Source organism: Chlorocebus sabaeus, chromosome 9, assembly GCF_047675955.1.
Source record: "Chlorocebus sabaeus isolate Y175 chromosome 9, mChlSab1.0.hap1, whole genome shotgun sequence".
NCBI classification, from domain to species: Eukaryota; Metazoa; Chordata; class Mammalia; order Primates; family Cercopithecidae; genus Chlorocebus; species Chlorocebus sabaeus.
In genome coordinates, this window is record NC_132912.1 from 70129990 (window position 1) to 70146212 (window position 16223).

The following is a 16223-nucleotide window of genomic DNA, read 5'->3' on the forward strand; positions in this document are numbered from 1 at the left end:
GGGGACTCTTCTGCAAGGCCCAAGGCCCTGGCAGGGGTGAGTCATCTCTAAGTGATTCCATCCCCTTGATGTCCTTCATCCATTTTATGAAAGGAAAAAACAAGACGTGAGAAAGCCAAGGGCACACATGGAATTGGTCTGATCGCAGGTGGGCCCTGCAGAGAGTGTCCCCATGTCCTGCTGTGGCTCTTCTGTCCCTTCTGCTCCTGTATCCCTGTTTCCCCTCTTCCTGTAGTCTTAGCTCTTTTTAGTGAGTATGTCCTGGGACTGCCAGGCCAGAGGTGTAGGAGACACACTTATGGCAATAAACGAAGCCCACCCAAATGAGAAAAGCAAAGGCTATGTATTCAGAGCTTGCTACAGCGAAGGAGTCAGCCACCATCACTTGTGTGTTGGCAGAGACTCAAAGGCAGGCAGCAGAGTGGTAGAGTGGAAAAAAGGGAAGACTTCAGGTACTCTCTGATTGTTGGCATGGGGGAGTTCTAACTAGAGGCGGAGCATCCTCTGCGATTGACGAGGGGGGCATATTGGCTTTCTCTTGTTGGTTAATTGGAAGTGGGGACAAAAATCGGGAAGCTGTTAGTTATTAATTGAGTCCTGGCCACTTGGGACCAGTTGTTACAGGGATTATTGTTTGGCCTCCTGGATGATTGCTAGAGATAGCAGTCTGACTTCTCACAGATCTGACGTATGGCAGGCTGGCGTCCTGGCTGGTTACTGTGGATCGTGGGTTGGTTTCCTGGGCAGGCTGCTGTGGGTTGTGAGTGGAGTTCTGTTTTTATATTTGGCCTGGTCATTGTCTGTTTGTATATTCAGTCTCTCACACCCCTGCCCGTCAGCTCAATCCAGCGGATTCCCACAGGCATTGGGTTTGGTGTAGCTGTGGGGATGCATGGGTGAGTGATAACAGCAGAGCCCAAATTCACAGGTGCTCAGCTCCCCCGGCTCCATGCTGAGCGCTCTCCCTGCATCATGTCATTTAGTCCTGGTAGCACCTGTGTCATTTGGGAATGATAAGAAAACTGAGAGCTGGATGTGGCCCCGGAGGAGCTCCCTATCTTGCAGGGGAGGCAGGTTTATGAGCAGACACCATGTCATACATGATATGAGGGGCGGTGCAGCAGATGTTTGCCCACGGTCTGTGGGTGTCCAGGCGGTGGAAGTCAGTTCTGCCTTCAGTGAGCAGGAAATCAGAAAACCTCCAGAGGAAATGGCTTAAAGCGTGGATTTGACAGATGAGAAGGGCTTTACCGGGTAAATAAGAAGGAGTTTCTATAGCATCTTTTGGTACAGTGAAAGGTGTGTTTGGGAAAAAACTAGAAAAGTGGTACAAGACTGAGTGTTACAGAGCAGAGGGATGGTGTGTTGTTAGGGACTGGCTGGAAGGAGTCATCTGCCTGGGCGGGAACATTTGGGAAGAGTTCTGGGAGGTTGGGAGGGGATAGGCCCTGTGGAAAAGGCCAAGAGAAGCATCCTAGCAGGGAGAAGCAGTGTGAGGCCAGGCCAGGAAGGCACGGAACAAGCAGGGCCTCAAAGCCGAGTCATAAGGGAGGTTGCGAGCTCTTTCTGCCCTCCAAAACGATGAGTTCCCTCACCTCAAGAGCCTGGGCCTGGGCCAGGGCAACAGGAGGTGGCTGCTGCGGCTGCTGCAGGGCAGGAGGTGGGCTTTGGTTGGTCGGGAGCAGGTGCATGTGGGTGCAGGAGGACCGGGAGGTGGGTTGCTCCAGTCAGCCGGCCTGAGACCTCCATGGAGACTTGCTGACCCCAAGACCCTGCATCTGGAGGCAACACAGCCTGGTGGAACTGGACCCCAGAGGGCTTGTGAGTAGTTGGGGAGCATCCAGCAATGTGTTGAGATGTTCCCTGGGGCTCACAGCTCATTTTCTCTGATTTTTCAGCAGCAGCAGGCTTCTTGCCTCTTTCTGTTTCCCCAAGTGTGTGTTCCTTACACTGTCCCTGACAGGGAGATGCCAGCCAGCCATAAACTCCAGGAGGGGGTGTGGTTTCCTCCTCAGAGCCAGACCCTCCCAGGGGTGACCTTGGAGATGTGCCCAGGGCGAGCCCACGGGGTGCATGACACCTGGGGGGAGCCTGTCTGCAGAGGGCTCTGGGCTGCTCACTGGGCCGCCCTTTACCCTCCCCACAGGGCTCTCCAGGCAGCAGCTCCTGGTGCCTGCCAGATAAAATGGGGCAATTTTCCTCATTATCTCAGCAATTAGGACAGGCGGGAGTAAGGCGCCAGGCTTTATCTTTACCTCTGGCAACCAACCACCTTGGTGCCAGAGGGGCCACGCCTCAGCCTCAGCTACTCTCTGCACACCTTGGGGAGTGGTCTTCCTGCTCCAAAGGCCCTACATGCCTGGTGCCTGGGGTGGGTGTGGGCAGAGGGCATGGAGAAGCTAGTTTAAAGCAACTGAGTCCATGCTGACAGGCCAGGGTGGTGAGGATGGGGCGGGCCCCTCTGTTCCTCAGGCCATACCATCAAAGCTGCTGCTGTCCATGCTGGTCAGGAGTCTTAGGCGGTATTTGGGGGTGGGAAGGGGGTGTGCCAGTGAACAGTGTAGTCAGGGCCCCACAGGACTTATTTTCTGGTGTTCTGGGGAGGGAGGAGAAGGCGGGTGTCCTCTGGGCACATTACATTTCCAAACCTGGAGAGCAAGGGAACCATCCTCAGAAAGGCCGTTGGGGTGGTGGGGTCACAGTGCGCTGTTCCTCCCCAACTTCCTGCTTCACTTCAACCCTCTGGGTTTACTCTTTTAAATAGCTGATGTTACTTAGTGGACAAAAGAGAAAAGAAAAGGGGGGCCCAGAAATGTGCTGGGAGAGCCGGGCAGACGCGGAAGGTCTGTGAGTTTGGTGGGGGATGCTGAGGTTTTGGTTGTAGCCTGGGATCGGGCAGATCTACTCTGTCAGAAACACATTTTCTTTTTCTTTTTTCTTTTTTTTTAAGATGGAGTCACGCTCTGTCGCCCAGGCTGGAGTACAGTGGCACTATCTCTGCTCACTGCCACCTCTACCTCCCAGGTTCAACTGATTCTCCTGCCTCAGCCTCCCGAGTAGCTGGGATTACAGGCACCTGCCACCATGCCTGGCTAATTTTTGTATTTTTAGTAGAGACAGGGTTTAACCATGTTGGCCAGGCTGGTCTCAAACTCTTGGCCTCAGATGATCCACCCATCTTGTTCTCCCAAAGTATTGGGATAATAGGCCTGAGCCACAGCGCCCGGCCAGAAGCACATTTTCTGGTGCCTTCAGTGCAGCCCAGCACTGGAATAGTGAGGTCTGGGAGAGTCTATCTCCCCTGAGTTATGCACAAGGGGCAGACTCCAATTGCAGATGATCAAGAATCCCTACCTGATATCAAGGCAGTGACAAGGTGTGGCCTTCTGCTCAGTTTTTGCCATCAGTCCTCAAGGGCGCCCCACCCCTGGAGCAACCTGGATGACCTCAGTGAAGCAAAGGCCAAACTGTTTGTGACCCCTGCATGGCTGCTTCTGGACAGTGGGTCAGCCCTTCCTAGCAGTGTTAAGGAACCCAAGTGTCATGGGCTTCGGCATCCTTAGTAGAATCCCAGAGACGGGATCACTGAGGTCAGAGGGCATTTTAAGGCTCTGCTACATATAGCGGAAGAACCACGCAGCAGAGACCAACCAACCTACAGAGCTAGAAAAAATAAGTTAAATTCCCTGTGAAGGGGAGTTGGGGCAGCCTGGAGATGTATTACTGCTGCACCAACAGGAGAGCATCGCTTCCATCCTGTATCTTAACCACCCCTAGAAACCAGCAGACCTCGACAACCCCCTTACACCCCCAGCCCGGAACTCTGTACAGTGTGTTGGCGTAGGAGGGCACACTGGAACACCAGGACAGTGTGGCTCTGAGCCTCTGGTACCTCTGTCCTCCAGAGCCCAAGCTAACACTTCTTGTAACCCTGTACGGCAGAAGACTTTGCAGTTTCCCTTCACTTCCCTCTTCCAGGCTCTACGTGCAGCTCTCCTTTGCTCCCAGCTCTGCGACTCAGATGTTTCCATACCTGCCTCTGCCCTTCTTACCCATTCCCGAGCACCTCTCTAGTTGCTGTTTGTGTCTCTGCCACACCTCCAGAGCTCCAAGGCTTCATTTGAAAAGCATATCCTATTTACTTACTTATTTTTGATTAGACAGTAGATGCATACAATGTGATATTTTGAAGATTGAAAGGATAGTAGGGAAAAATAAGGCTGCTCTTCTACTCCTGTCCCCAGACATCTAAGTCCATGTCCAGAGACAACCACCATTACCAGTACTAGAGATATTCCATGCCTATATAAATATAAATATACTTCATAATAGTAGCATTTATAATATACCACGCGTAGGTACTGTTGTAAGCAAACAGAGCATAAGTAACAAGTAACTTGCCCAAGGTCACACAGCAAGAAAAAAGAGCTACCTTAGTCTTTTTTTTTTTTTTTTGAAATAGTTCTCCCTCTGTCACCCAGGCTGGAGTGCAGTGGTGCAATCTCTACTCACTACAACCTCTGCCTCCTGGGCTCAAGTGATCTCACGTTAGCCTCCTGACTAGCTGGGACTATGGCACATCATCACACCCAGCTAATCTTTTGTATTATTTGTGGAGACAGGGTCTTGCCATGTTGCCCAGACTAGTCTTGAACTCCTAGACTCAAGTGATCTGCCTGTCTCAGCCTCCCAAAGTGTTGGGATTACAGGCATGAGCCACCACACCTGGCCTGCCTTAGTCTTTTCACGGAGGCAAAATGTTTAGTACTTCATTTTAGTCTGTTCCAGACCTAGTTAAAAGTGCTTTTTCTCCCCTTCCCCTTGTTCACCCCTGAGGAGTGAGTGTGGCATCTGGAAATGCCCTCTGACCCCTGTGGGCAGCAGCTGTCTCTGTGTGAAGCCTCCTCAGCACTGAGCATGGGCTGTTGGAAGGACACTGCCTACCTGACCATCTGACTGCCCTGCGGGGGAGTCCGTGCAGTCAGGGACTGTGACTGCTCATTGACGCAGGTTCAGAGCTGAGGTGCTGATTGAGCTCTGGTGAGCAGGTATTTTTGGAGCTGGCACATTCCTTCGAGCATGGGTTGTATAATCACTGCAGGCCAGCTTTGTCTGTCCCTTAATGGAATCGGCAAGCTTCTCTCTCGGCTGGGGTTAATCTAAGGCCTCTGAGTCAGCCTTGGCAATTGTCCAAGATAAGGATGGTACAGGAAGTAATAAGAGGAACTTGGGGGAGAAGAGGTCCATTTAACAGACACCGGAAACCACAGTTCAGTAGGTGTAATCAATAAGGAAATGTCATGATGGGGGCTGCTCTCAGGCTGGGTAGAACATTGGGAGTGGAATGGAGTGGGGTCTTTTTCCAGAGCCCCGGTCCATCCTGGGCGCCCTGGTTGTTCCACTCTGAACCCTGGCCTGAGTGCAGGAAGAATCTTTGGAACCCCTAATGCAGTCTTCTGGGACCAGAAGATCTCAGTCCTCTCTGTCCAGAAGAGGAGGCAGTGAGACCTTGGGCAGATGGCCGGGGTGCTGTGACTCCAGAGGGGAGAAGCGAAGCCAGACGTGGCTGTGGCTGTGTTAGGCTGGAAGCTCAGCACACTGGCTGATCCCGCGGCTGGGGCTTTGGCTACACTTTTGTTCTTCCTCTGAACTGGAAAAAATAGAGAAAACCTTAAGCGCCCTGTTTGGGGCCGTATAAGAGATAAAAAGAAAGCTGCTGGCCCAAGTTGGCCTTTGTGGGCCTCAGTTTCCCTATCTGAGAAATGGGGAAACATCTACTCCATAGTGATTTTGTGAGGTTGGAGATAATGCATATAAGGCGCCCTGTGTAGGGTTTGGTGCATGCAAAATTCTTGATGAATGATGCTTCTGATACGGTGATGGTGAAGACACTGGGGGCCTTAGTTGTCGACAAGAGAGGTCTCTGGTCAAGTAGTCAGGACAATGGTCCAGTCATAGGAATCTGTCTCTCCACAAGGAATTTCAGTGAGAAGAGAACTGGAGAGATCCCCAAGTCCATGTCTTCACGGATGGGGACCCTGAGGCTCAGAAGGGAGAAGTGGCTTTTCTGACCTACCTCCAGGAAGATGCAGGGTGAGACCTCAGTTCAGGGTCCCCGGGTCCCCGGTCAGGCTCTTTGCCATGGAAGCAGGTAGTGTGGTCACCTGCTTCTCAGCTAATGCTGAGAGGCTGTTTTTAACTGATTGTGTATATATACCCCACCTTACTGCACAGAGGATTTTTAGAGCTCATGATACAGGCAGCTCATGATACAGGCAGCTCATGATACAGGCAGTGGACACCACGGTGGGAACAGAAGCAACTCAGAGACCCTGCTGGGCCATGGCTTCTGAGAAGTGAAGCTGTATGGCTGGGGAGAACTTGCTGTTTTGCCAGCCCCGCCCCCCACATCAGGAAGCATGCCCCATTCTGTCCAATTCAAGGCCTTTTTCTGGAATGCTTCCTTTCCGTGGAGCTCAGATTTGGCTACCTGGAGATTTACTCGAACAATTTGGGTGGAATTTGGCACATATGCTGACATTCATAAAGCCCTAGGGGTTGGGCAAGAGGGTGACTGACAGGGGTGGGACATCCATCCCCAGGAATCTGCTCTCTTTGCCCTCCCTTGGGGAGGGGGCCTAGAAGCAGCTCCATGGTTTTGTTCCCACTCAAAACTTCCCAGGTTTATTATAAACAACTTTATTCTTATAAATCTGGCAACTTAGAAGAAATGGACCACGTTATTGAAAACCACAAACCACAAAAACTCAGCCAAGATGAAATAGACAACCGGAATAGACCTACGACTATCAAATAAGTGGAATTCATAAATAAAAAGATCCCAAAGAAGAAATCTCCAAGCCCAGATGATTGCATTGGGGAATTCTATCAAACTTTTAAAATGAGAATTCACATCAATTTTACACAGCCTCTTCCAGAAAATAGAAGAGAAGGGCATACTTCCCAATCCATGCTAGGAAACTGATATTACTCTGATATCAAATGCAGACAAAGACAGTACCAAAAATGCGAAAGTAAAAGAAAATACAGGCCAATATCTCCCATGAACATAGATGGAAAGATTCTCAGCAAAATATTACCAGTCAAATTCAGCAATGTATAAAAAGAGCATATGACATGTGTAAGCGGGATTTATCAATTATTCCAGGGGTGCAAGGCTGGGTCCAACTTTAGAAATCAATCAGTGTAATATATCATATGAAAAGGCTAGGCTGGGTGAGGTGGCTCACGCCTGTAATCCTAACACTTTGGGAGGCTGAGGTCGGTGGATTGCCTGAGCTCAGGAGTTCAAGACCAGCCTGGGCAACGTGGGGAAATCCCATCTCTACTAAAATACACAAAATTAGCTGGGTGTAGTGGCGGCATGCACCTATAATACCAGCTACTCGGGAGGCTGAGACAGGAGAATCGCTTGAACTTGGAAGGCAGAAGCTGCAGTGAGCCGAGATCACGCCACTGCATTCCAGTCTGGGGGACAGAGCCAGACTCCATCTCAAAAAAAAAAAAAAAAAAAAAAGTTTAAGAAGAAGAATCAGACAATCATATCATTTGACAAAGAACAAGCATTTGACAAACTTCAACTCTCATTACACTAAGAATACAGGGAAACTACCTCAACTTGGTAAAGAGCATCTTCAAAAATCCTACAGCTAACATCAGACCTAATGATGAAAGGCTTTCCCACAAGCTGGGAACAAGGCAAGGATGTCCACTCTCATCCTCAAAGTTCTAACCATTGCAATAAAACGACAACGAGAAGAAGATAGTTCTTCCGTGGGCTTTTTGCAGAACTGGTTTTTTTTTTTTTTTTTACTCTGACCTCAAATGCCCTTCCAGCAATCTGAAATAACCTTCTTTTCTTGTTTACTATTTTTCCCTGCACTCGTCTGTAAGCTTGTTAAGGTTGGGATCTAGTCCGTCTCATTAGCCATGATTTCCCGCTGTCTAGCAGAGCCTGCCCTGTGGTAGGTGCTGAGTAATATTTGTTGAGTAAGTGGAGGCTGTTTTGGCATCATTGGCTCTGACTGGCTTCCTGCAATCCATGTGTCACAGCTCCACTGACCCTCTCTTATTTTCCCTTTTGATTCCTGCTTTCATGTTGGCTTTCAGTTTTGTTTCTGCAAAGATTCCATAATCCAGGAACCAAGTGTCACGTGTCTTGTATCTCTAATAGAGTCTCACTCTCACTCTGTTGCCCAGGCTGGAATGTAGTGGTGCGATCTTGGCTCACTGCAACCTCCACCTCCCGGATTCAAGCGATTCTCCTGCCGCAGCTCCTGAGTAGCTAGGATTACAGCTGTGTACCACCATGCCTGGCTGATTTTTGTATATTTAGTAGAGACAGAGTTTCGCCGTGTTGTGCAGGCTGGTCTTGAACTCCTGGCCCCAAGTGATCCACCCACCTTGGCCTCCCAAAATGCTGGGATTACAGGAATGAGCCACTGCACCAGGCCTTGTTGAGTATATTTAATTTTCAAAGATTACCCTTTTCTGACCGGGCACGGTGGCTCATGCCTGTAATCCTAGCACTTTGGAAGGTCGAGGCAGATGTATCACCTGTGGTCAGGAGTTCGAGACCAGCCTGGCCAACGTAGCAAAACCCTGTCTCTACTAAAAATACAAATATTAGCCGGGTGTGGTGGCGGGTGCCTATAATCCCAGCTTCTTGGGAGGCTGAGGCAGGAGAATTGCTTGAACCCGGGGAGCAGAGGTTGCAGTGAGCCAAGATTGTACCACTTCACTCCAGCCTGGCGAAAGAACAAAACTCCATCTCAAAAAAACCTTCAAAAAACAAAGATTACCCTTTTTACATTCAGTTACAAGGCTAAGCATATAGTAGGTGCTTAGTAAATATGTGACCTGTGTGGTTCATCCTGCCTTTCACATCCCTCTTAGCTCGTCATCACAGCCTGTGATAAATGGGCAGGAAAGATCTTCGCATGAGGTCACCTGGAAAGAGGATGGGCCCAAGGACACCTGATGAGTTAAAACATAACCAGGTCCTTCCTGGTTCCCCTCTTATGATTCTCTGGCCACTGAATAAGCAAGGATTTGCTGGTTATGTATTCTGAGAACAGATATTGAAGGGATTAGGGGTGCAAAACTGGATGAAGTGAGGTGCCACGGTGGCCTGCTTCTCTTGGGGGAAGGGACAGATGCAGAGCCCATGAGACAGGACAGTGATTGATGAGATGAGGAGTCAGGCTCTGAACACGGCTGACTGGGGTTCAAATCCTGATTTGGGGGTTGGGAGAGGAAAGTCACATACCTTGTGGAGAAGTTGGGGTTTCTGTGATCTTGGACAAGTTATTTCACCTCTTTGTAAATTGATGGTAATGGGTTATGGAAAAATCACAATGACGATTACACGTGAATCCCTAGAACAAGTGCCTCAAATGTAGTAGTGCTCTATTAGTGTAGTAATAGGTGTCAGCTATCATTATTCCTTTTTTTTTTTTTTTTTTTTAAGACAGAGTCTCGTTTTGTAGCCCAGGCTGGAGTGCAGTGGTGCGATCTCAGCTACTGCAACCTCTGCCTCCTGGGATTCTTATGCCTTGGATTCTCATGCCTCAGCCTCTCAAGAAGCTGGGATTGCAGGCTTCTTGCCATGCCACCACGCCTGGCTAATTTTTGTAGTTTTAGTAGAGACAAGGTTTCACCATGTTGACCAGGCTGGTCTCGAACTCCTGACTTCAAACAATCCGTCTGCCTCAGCCTCCCAAACTGCTGGGATTACAGTCGTGAGCCACCGCGCCCGCCTGAGATCTTTACTCAGTCCACCCATTTAAATGCTGATCTCCTCCAGAAAAACCTCACAGACACATCCAGAAATCATGCCCAGCTATCTGGGCATCCCTTAGCCTAGTCAAGTTGACACAGAAAATTAACCATCACAGCCCCCACATCAGCTTCCACGGCCGCATCGACCGTGACCCCCAACACTGCACACAGGGGCCAGCTCCCAGCAGGCTCTTGGAAATGTCTCCAGAGGTAGATGCTTCTTACTTTTCTCAGCCACTGTGGGGATATAATTAGACTCATGCTTGAATTGGTTTGATAAAAGGCCATTTAAAAAAATTCTGAACATGTCAAAAAACTGGGGATAACAAAATCAAGCAAGGAGAGATTCTCCTCCCCTCCCTCTGGCAGTTATCCTGGTGGCCCTGCAGAGCTGTGAGTGGGGTCTGGCCCTATAGCGTGAGAGCCTGGGCCAGCAGCTTCTGAGACTCCCCCCAAGTGAATGTGCTGTGTGTCTGTGACACTGGCTGTGTTTATCAGCTTCCTGATGCTTGGTGCTCCAAACCCCTGTTCCCAAATGCCTCAGGGCCCCGCGGGAGGTTTTTTGTTTGTTTGTTTGTTTTTACCCCGGAAACGGAGTCTCACTCTGTCACCCAGGCTGGAGTGCAGTGGCGCGATCTTGGCTCACGGCAACCTCCACTTCCCGGGTTCAAGCAATTCTCCTGCCTCAGCCTCCCGAGTAACTGGGATTACAGGAGCACGCTGCCATGCCCGGCTAATTCACCGGGGCTTTTTGAAGCAACAGAGGGTATTCTTGTTGCTTCAGGCAAAGAGCATTTTCTTCTCTCCTCAGTCTAAGCATGGACAGTTAGCCATGCAGGTCTAGGACATAAGTAACTCAGTACTAACCAGATTTCTGGGTTGCTCCGGGTGCCCTGCGTGGTTTGCCATATCTATCAGTCTGTCCGTCCATCCATCCTCCTGTCTATCTCAATACGTACGTGGAATTTACTGTGTGCCTAGCACTGTTCAAAGTCTTTTTCATGTATTAATTCATTGAAACTTTACAACAACCCTGCAGAGAAAGAGGATCTAGTACTGTCCTCATTTCACAGATGAAGAAATGGAGGCAAAGATAAACAGCTTGCCCAAGGTCACATAGTCAGGAAGAATCCTGGGACACCTTGCCCCACAGCATGTGTTTGTAACCCCCACACCCACTGTACAGCCTCCCACCACAAGCCTCAGGGGGAGAGGTTCAGGGCGGCCCCACTCCCCACTCTGCATGGGGCCATACCCCACTTCTGGGCACTGGCTCCTGTCCTGGGTGTCTGTGTAGGCCAGCGGATCTTCTGGTGGGGTGCAGAATGCAGGAGGTCCCAGGGAGGGAGGAGTGAGGGCTAGGTGAGCTGTTGGGGAGCCTTCCTGTAGGTGGTGTAGGCATGCTGGGATTCTAGAAATGGAAATGAAACAAACCTGGGCACAGCTGGCACCATCAAGGACTTTGGCCACCTCCCTGTCTGCAACCTGGAAGCAAAGCTGTGTCCTCAAAAATGCCCTATGAGCACCCACTGATGCCCCACAGAGGCCAGGCTGCTCCCTCTGTGGCCCATACAGGCCTTACTGACACACAGGCTGTGAACTGCGGATTTGAAGGTGCTGTTGGCAGCCAGACCATGGAGCATGGCAGCCTGTTCCTAGGAAATGAGGGCTTAGAGAAACGCACTGAACAAGAACCAACTAGCCAGAGAAAGTGGGCCATGTTCTCAGCTAAGAAGAAATGTCTGTTCCAGCGAAGTGACTTCTGAGCAACTCCATGGGGCAGCTGCCCCCAGCCTAGAATGTGCTCTTCCCCCCAACGCCAGACTGGTATAAATCCACCCAGGGCCCTGATTCCTCATCTGGCAACAGTGTCCAGAGGGAAATGAATAACATTATTTTTGTGGGACGCACTAACAACTATTTTCTTTCCTTTTTTTTTTTTTTTTGAGATGGAGTTTTGCTCTTGTTGCCCAGGCTGGAGTACAATGGCACAATCTCAGCAACTGCAACCTACACCTTTTGGGTTCAAGGGATTCTCCTGCCTCAGCCTCCCGAATAACTGGGATTACAGGTGTATGCCACCATGCCTGGCTAATTTTTATATTTTCAGTAGAGACAGCATTTCACCACGTTGGCCAGGCTAAACTCCTGACCTCCAGTCATTCGCCCACCTCGGCCTCCCAAAGTGCTAGGATTACAGATGTGAGCCACTGCACCCAGCCTATTTTCTTTTTATATAAGTAAAAAAGAACAAATCAATTTTAAGGACAAACGGTGGTGTATATGGAACAGATATTTGGCAGAACTGGGAGGGTGATATATTCATTCATTCATTTACTCATCACTAATTCATTTATATACTCATCATAATGTACTCATCATTGTTGAGCACTCACCATGTACTGGGCAGTGTCATGCACACGTTTCTACAATGCAGGCAAAGCTCACCCTCGTGCAGCTTACGTTCTCATGGGAAGAGGCAGTGGATGCACAGATAAGTCAGCATGTTAGGTGATAACAGATGCTATGAAGGTAAATACTGCAGAGAATGGGAATCCAATGGGAGGCGATCTTACTTTAGATAGAGTAACATTTGAGCAAAGACACACATAAAGTCAGGTAGCAAGCCTCACAAATATGTGGGTAAAGAGCATTTTATTTTTATTACTTATTTACTTTTGAGACAGGGACTCGCTCTGTTGCCCAGAATGGAGTGCAGAGGCGCTATCATGGTTCACACTGCAGCCTCCACCTCCTGGGCTCAAGTGATCCTCCCACCTCAGCCTCCTGAGTAGCTGGGACTACAACCACACACCACCATGCCTGGCTAATTTTTTTGTATTTTTTGTAGAGACAGGGTTTTCCTATGCTGGTCTTGAGCTCCTGGCCTCAAGTGATCCTCTTGCCTTGAGCTCCCAAAGTACGGGATTACAGGCATAAGCCACTCTGCCCGGCTTCCAACACTATGACCTTATGAGCCGCTCTGCCCGGGCCCCAACACTGTGACCTAATGGTGATCTAGATAGCAGCGTTCTGTGATTTAAGGTGTGGCTATTCAAGAACCTGGCTGCCAGGGGAGGCCTGGGTTTGCATGAAGCGAGCACTGGACCTGTTGATGGAACCTTGGGTTCTGATGTCCCTGAAGATGGAAAAATGGAAGGCAGTCTAGGCCCCCTGCACTGTCTATTTGCCTCCTGAGGGGAGAAGAGTCATTGTTCAGCACATATTTGCTGAGTGACACAAGGTGTCTGCAAGAGGCTGGATGTAGGGACGAAGATGAATCAGATGTAGTTCCTGTCTCCCCAGAACCCCAGTGTGCTGGAGCAGGGCACTTGCAGTGGGGCTGGTACTCAGGCGCGCGAGCGTGTGTGTGTGTGTGTGTGTGTGTGTGTGTGTGTGTGTGTGTGTATGCAGAGGCACTGGGAAGGGTGCAGGGGGTCAGCTTTCACTGTAGGGATACCTGGGAGGGGCTGTGGGGAGCTCAGAGCAGCTGTGTTGTGGGGCTATGGAAGAGCATGCATGGAGCACTGAGCGGGGCAGGGCCAACTGCAAAACTGGTGGGGCACAGAGAGAAATGACTCCAGAAATCAGGGGTCATTTTTCTAAAAGTTACATAGGAAGCTTTTCCCTTTCTTTTACAGTCTCTCTCAGTGTGTCATGGTGCCTTTCATTTACTATTTCATGTCGTTCTAAGTAAGGAAAGATCAAAATTTAGCATGAATTTTACCATTTATCTTTATGTTGTGGAATGCCAGTTTTAAGTGCAATTATGAGAGCATTAAAATCATGTGTAGAATCATGAAATTATATAATTCATATTTTGTGGCTTATTTTCTCCAGAGGTGCCTGGAGTAGGCCAGAAGGACAAACTCAAACCAGACTCAGGAAGGTTGGAAGGCAGAAGGGAGGAAGGACAGACTCAGAGGGCCCAGGGCCCCTGTCCACAATGCAGGGCACCCACGCAGCCACCCTCAGGCCTGACAGCTGCTAGGTTTCTGCTCTTACCAGATACTGGACTGACTGCCTTCCACCCTGGCCTGGGGTGATCTGAAGAAGCTGAGCCAGGTTTTCCCTTCCTAAGTGTCCACCACCCTCAGCCATGGCAGGCAGGCAACTCCAAGGCTCTTTAAACCTGTGCATCAGGACCTGCTCAGTACCTAGCTCAGGGGTGGGTAAGAGGCTCACTCCTGCTAAGCCCCAGGGGCCCTGAGTGAGGGTGAGGGAGAACTGCTGCCTTCGTGCTCCACCCTGAGACACATGGAGCACACGCCTGACTGTGACCCTCCCTGCTGAGGTGGAGGGCTGCAGTGTCATTGCAGAGCAGGGATGGGGAGGGGGAGGCCAGGCGGGAGAGCTGGCTGCCATGCTGGGGAGGCAGTAGGAGGTGGATCATGTGTGAGCTCAGACTCCATGGCCCAGCGCCACTGACAAAATACAGGTTCAAGGATAAAATTATTAAGACTTTCAAGATGGCCACACAGGGCATTCCACCCCAAGTGTGGGGCCCTTCTGATCGTGAGACCTCGTGTGAATACGCTGGCCCCATGCCCACAAAGCCAGCCCTGGGAGAAGAACTGGGGGACATTCTTCAGGTTACTCAGCATTTCTGGGCCTCAGTTTCCCTCGGGTCAGACAGGGTGGGGAGAGACTCACTGTAAGGCCACACCTGGACGGGGACTGGGCAGACCTCAGGGCCTCAGCTCTGCCTCTCCCTGTCATGCTGCTTCACCCGTGTTCACAGATTAATCTTCCCACACCCCTAGAGATAGGCATTGTGATGTTAGCTCCTTTCTACAGGTAAGATGATATCCTTTCTGTGGGGATTAAATAACGTCCTAAGAAATAACAGTGAAAGCAGGGGCACGGCAGGTGTGTACCCAAGCATGGGGACTCCAGGTCCTCCTCCCGTCAGCCCTGGACTGTGCTCCTCTGCCACCTACCGCCCTTGCTTCCTGCCCCCCAGCTCTCCTCCCTGCACAGGGCCCTGTGGGCACCCGGCTTCTGTCACTAAATCGCAGCATCTCAGCTTCAGCCCACACTATATCTGGCCCCCTCTCTTGGCACTGCCTCAGCCGGGTTCCCAGCAGAGGGACTCCCCCCACCCAGCTGCCTTCCGACGCAGGTCCCTGCACGTGTCGCTAGCCAACTTTCAGAGCGTCTGCTCTCCGAGCAGGAACCCGCCCACGTTGGGTCAGCTGTGGTTGGCCAGGGGAGAAGGGGCACATGACACTGAAAGAATGTGGCTGCCCCTGGTGGCCCCTTGAGCAGGGAGGGCCATGGAGAGTGGTGTCCCCTAAATGGAGTATGGGGAGCCCCGAGGGGGAGAGGCTGCCCATCCTGACCTGCCCCTCAGGGCCTGGAGTTGAAGCTTTGTCTGAGGGAGGAGCCGGTACCTCCTGACCCCTTGCTGAGGCCCAGGCTTCTGCTGGGAGAGCCTTACCATTCCAAAGCCAGCAGCAGGCGACCTCAGCTGGAGTGACAGGTGGCAGGTCCCGGGCAGTGGTAGGAGGGTGACCCTTCCTCTAGCGCAAATAAACATGGAATCAGTCCTGTGCAGGGCTCCCTCTGTGGCCTAGGGCTTCCTGGCCCAGGCAGGGTGAGAGCCACAGCGGGCAGTCACTGTGGTCTCGGGGTGTCCCCCTCCTCATCCTGTTCTCTCTCCTTTCCTGCACATGGCAGAGCTCCGCCTGGAGGGGAACTTCCTACACCGCCTCCCCAGCGAGGTCAGTGCCCTGCAGCACCTCAAGGCCATTGACCTGTCCCGGAACCAGTTCCAGGACTTCCCTGAGCAGCTCACCGCCCTGCCGGCGCTGGAGACCATCAACCTGGAGGAGAATGAGATCGTAGGTGAGTGGGCCTGGCCCATCTGGCCCTGGGCTGCTGCACGAGGTGCTCACCGGGCACAGGGCTCTGGAGTTGACCTTCACAGTTGGGAGGAGAAGCTTGGGCCTTCTGTCTGAGATGCCTAAGCAAAGGACATGAGGCCTGGGAAGGTACACATTTTGAGGCTCTGTCACCTGCCGGGTGCTGGGTGGGACACTGGCATTCCCTGGCAGGTAGATGGCCTTGGCTTTCACCACAGTGCAGCTGTGAACTAGCCAGGCCACTGTGGACCACAAGCTCTCCCTCTCCAGATCTCACCTGCCAGCCTAGGCTGTCTCAGACCCTTCAGCTCTGGCCCGCTGTGTGCTTTTTCCTCCCTGAGTCCCCTGGCTTCACAGACACCTCTTCATAGGAGTGAGCAGGGCCCACTAGACAGCCATGTTCAGCACAGCCTCTCTATGCCTTTCAGAACAAACACACTGCTTCCTGTCAGCCCAGCCTGCCAGGACCCTCACCACCAGGGAACCAGGGGTCTGATAGGTGCCTTCTGCAAACAGCAAACCCCAGGAAGGGGGGTTCTGCTGAGGTCAGGAAGCTGT

At 51.2% G+C, this 16223-nt stretch overlaps 1 protein-coding gene across 6 annotated transcripts in view; it reads left to right on the top strand.

Annotated features, from left to right (window-relative positions):
- LRRC20 (leucine rich repeat containing 20) overlaps nucleotides 1-16223 on the top strand; it is a 91252-nt gene that overhangs the window by 46856 nt on the left and 28173 nt on the right. For all 6 annotated transcript variants that reach the window (XM_007963173.3, XM_007963176.3, XM_007963170.3 and 3 more), the window contains one exon: nucleotides 15481-15648. In XM_007963173.3, the coding sequence (XP_007961364.1) occupies nucleotides 15481-15648 (168 nt within the window). The remainder of the gene's footprint in view (nucleotides 1-15480; nucleotides 15649-16223) is intronic.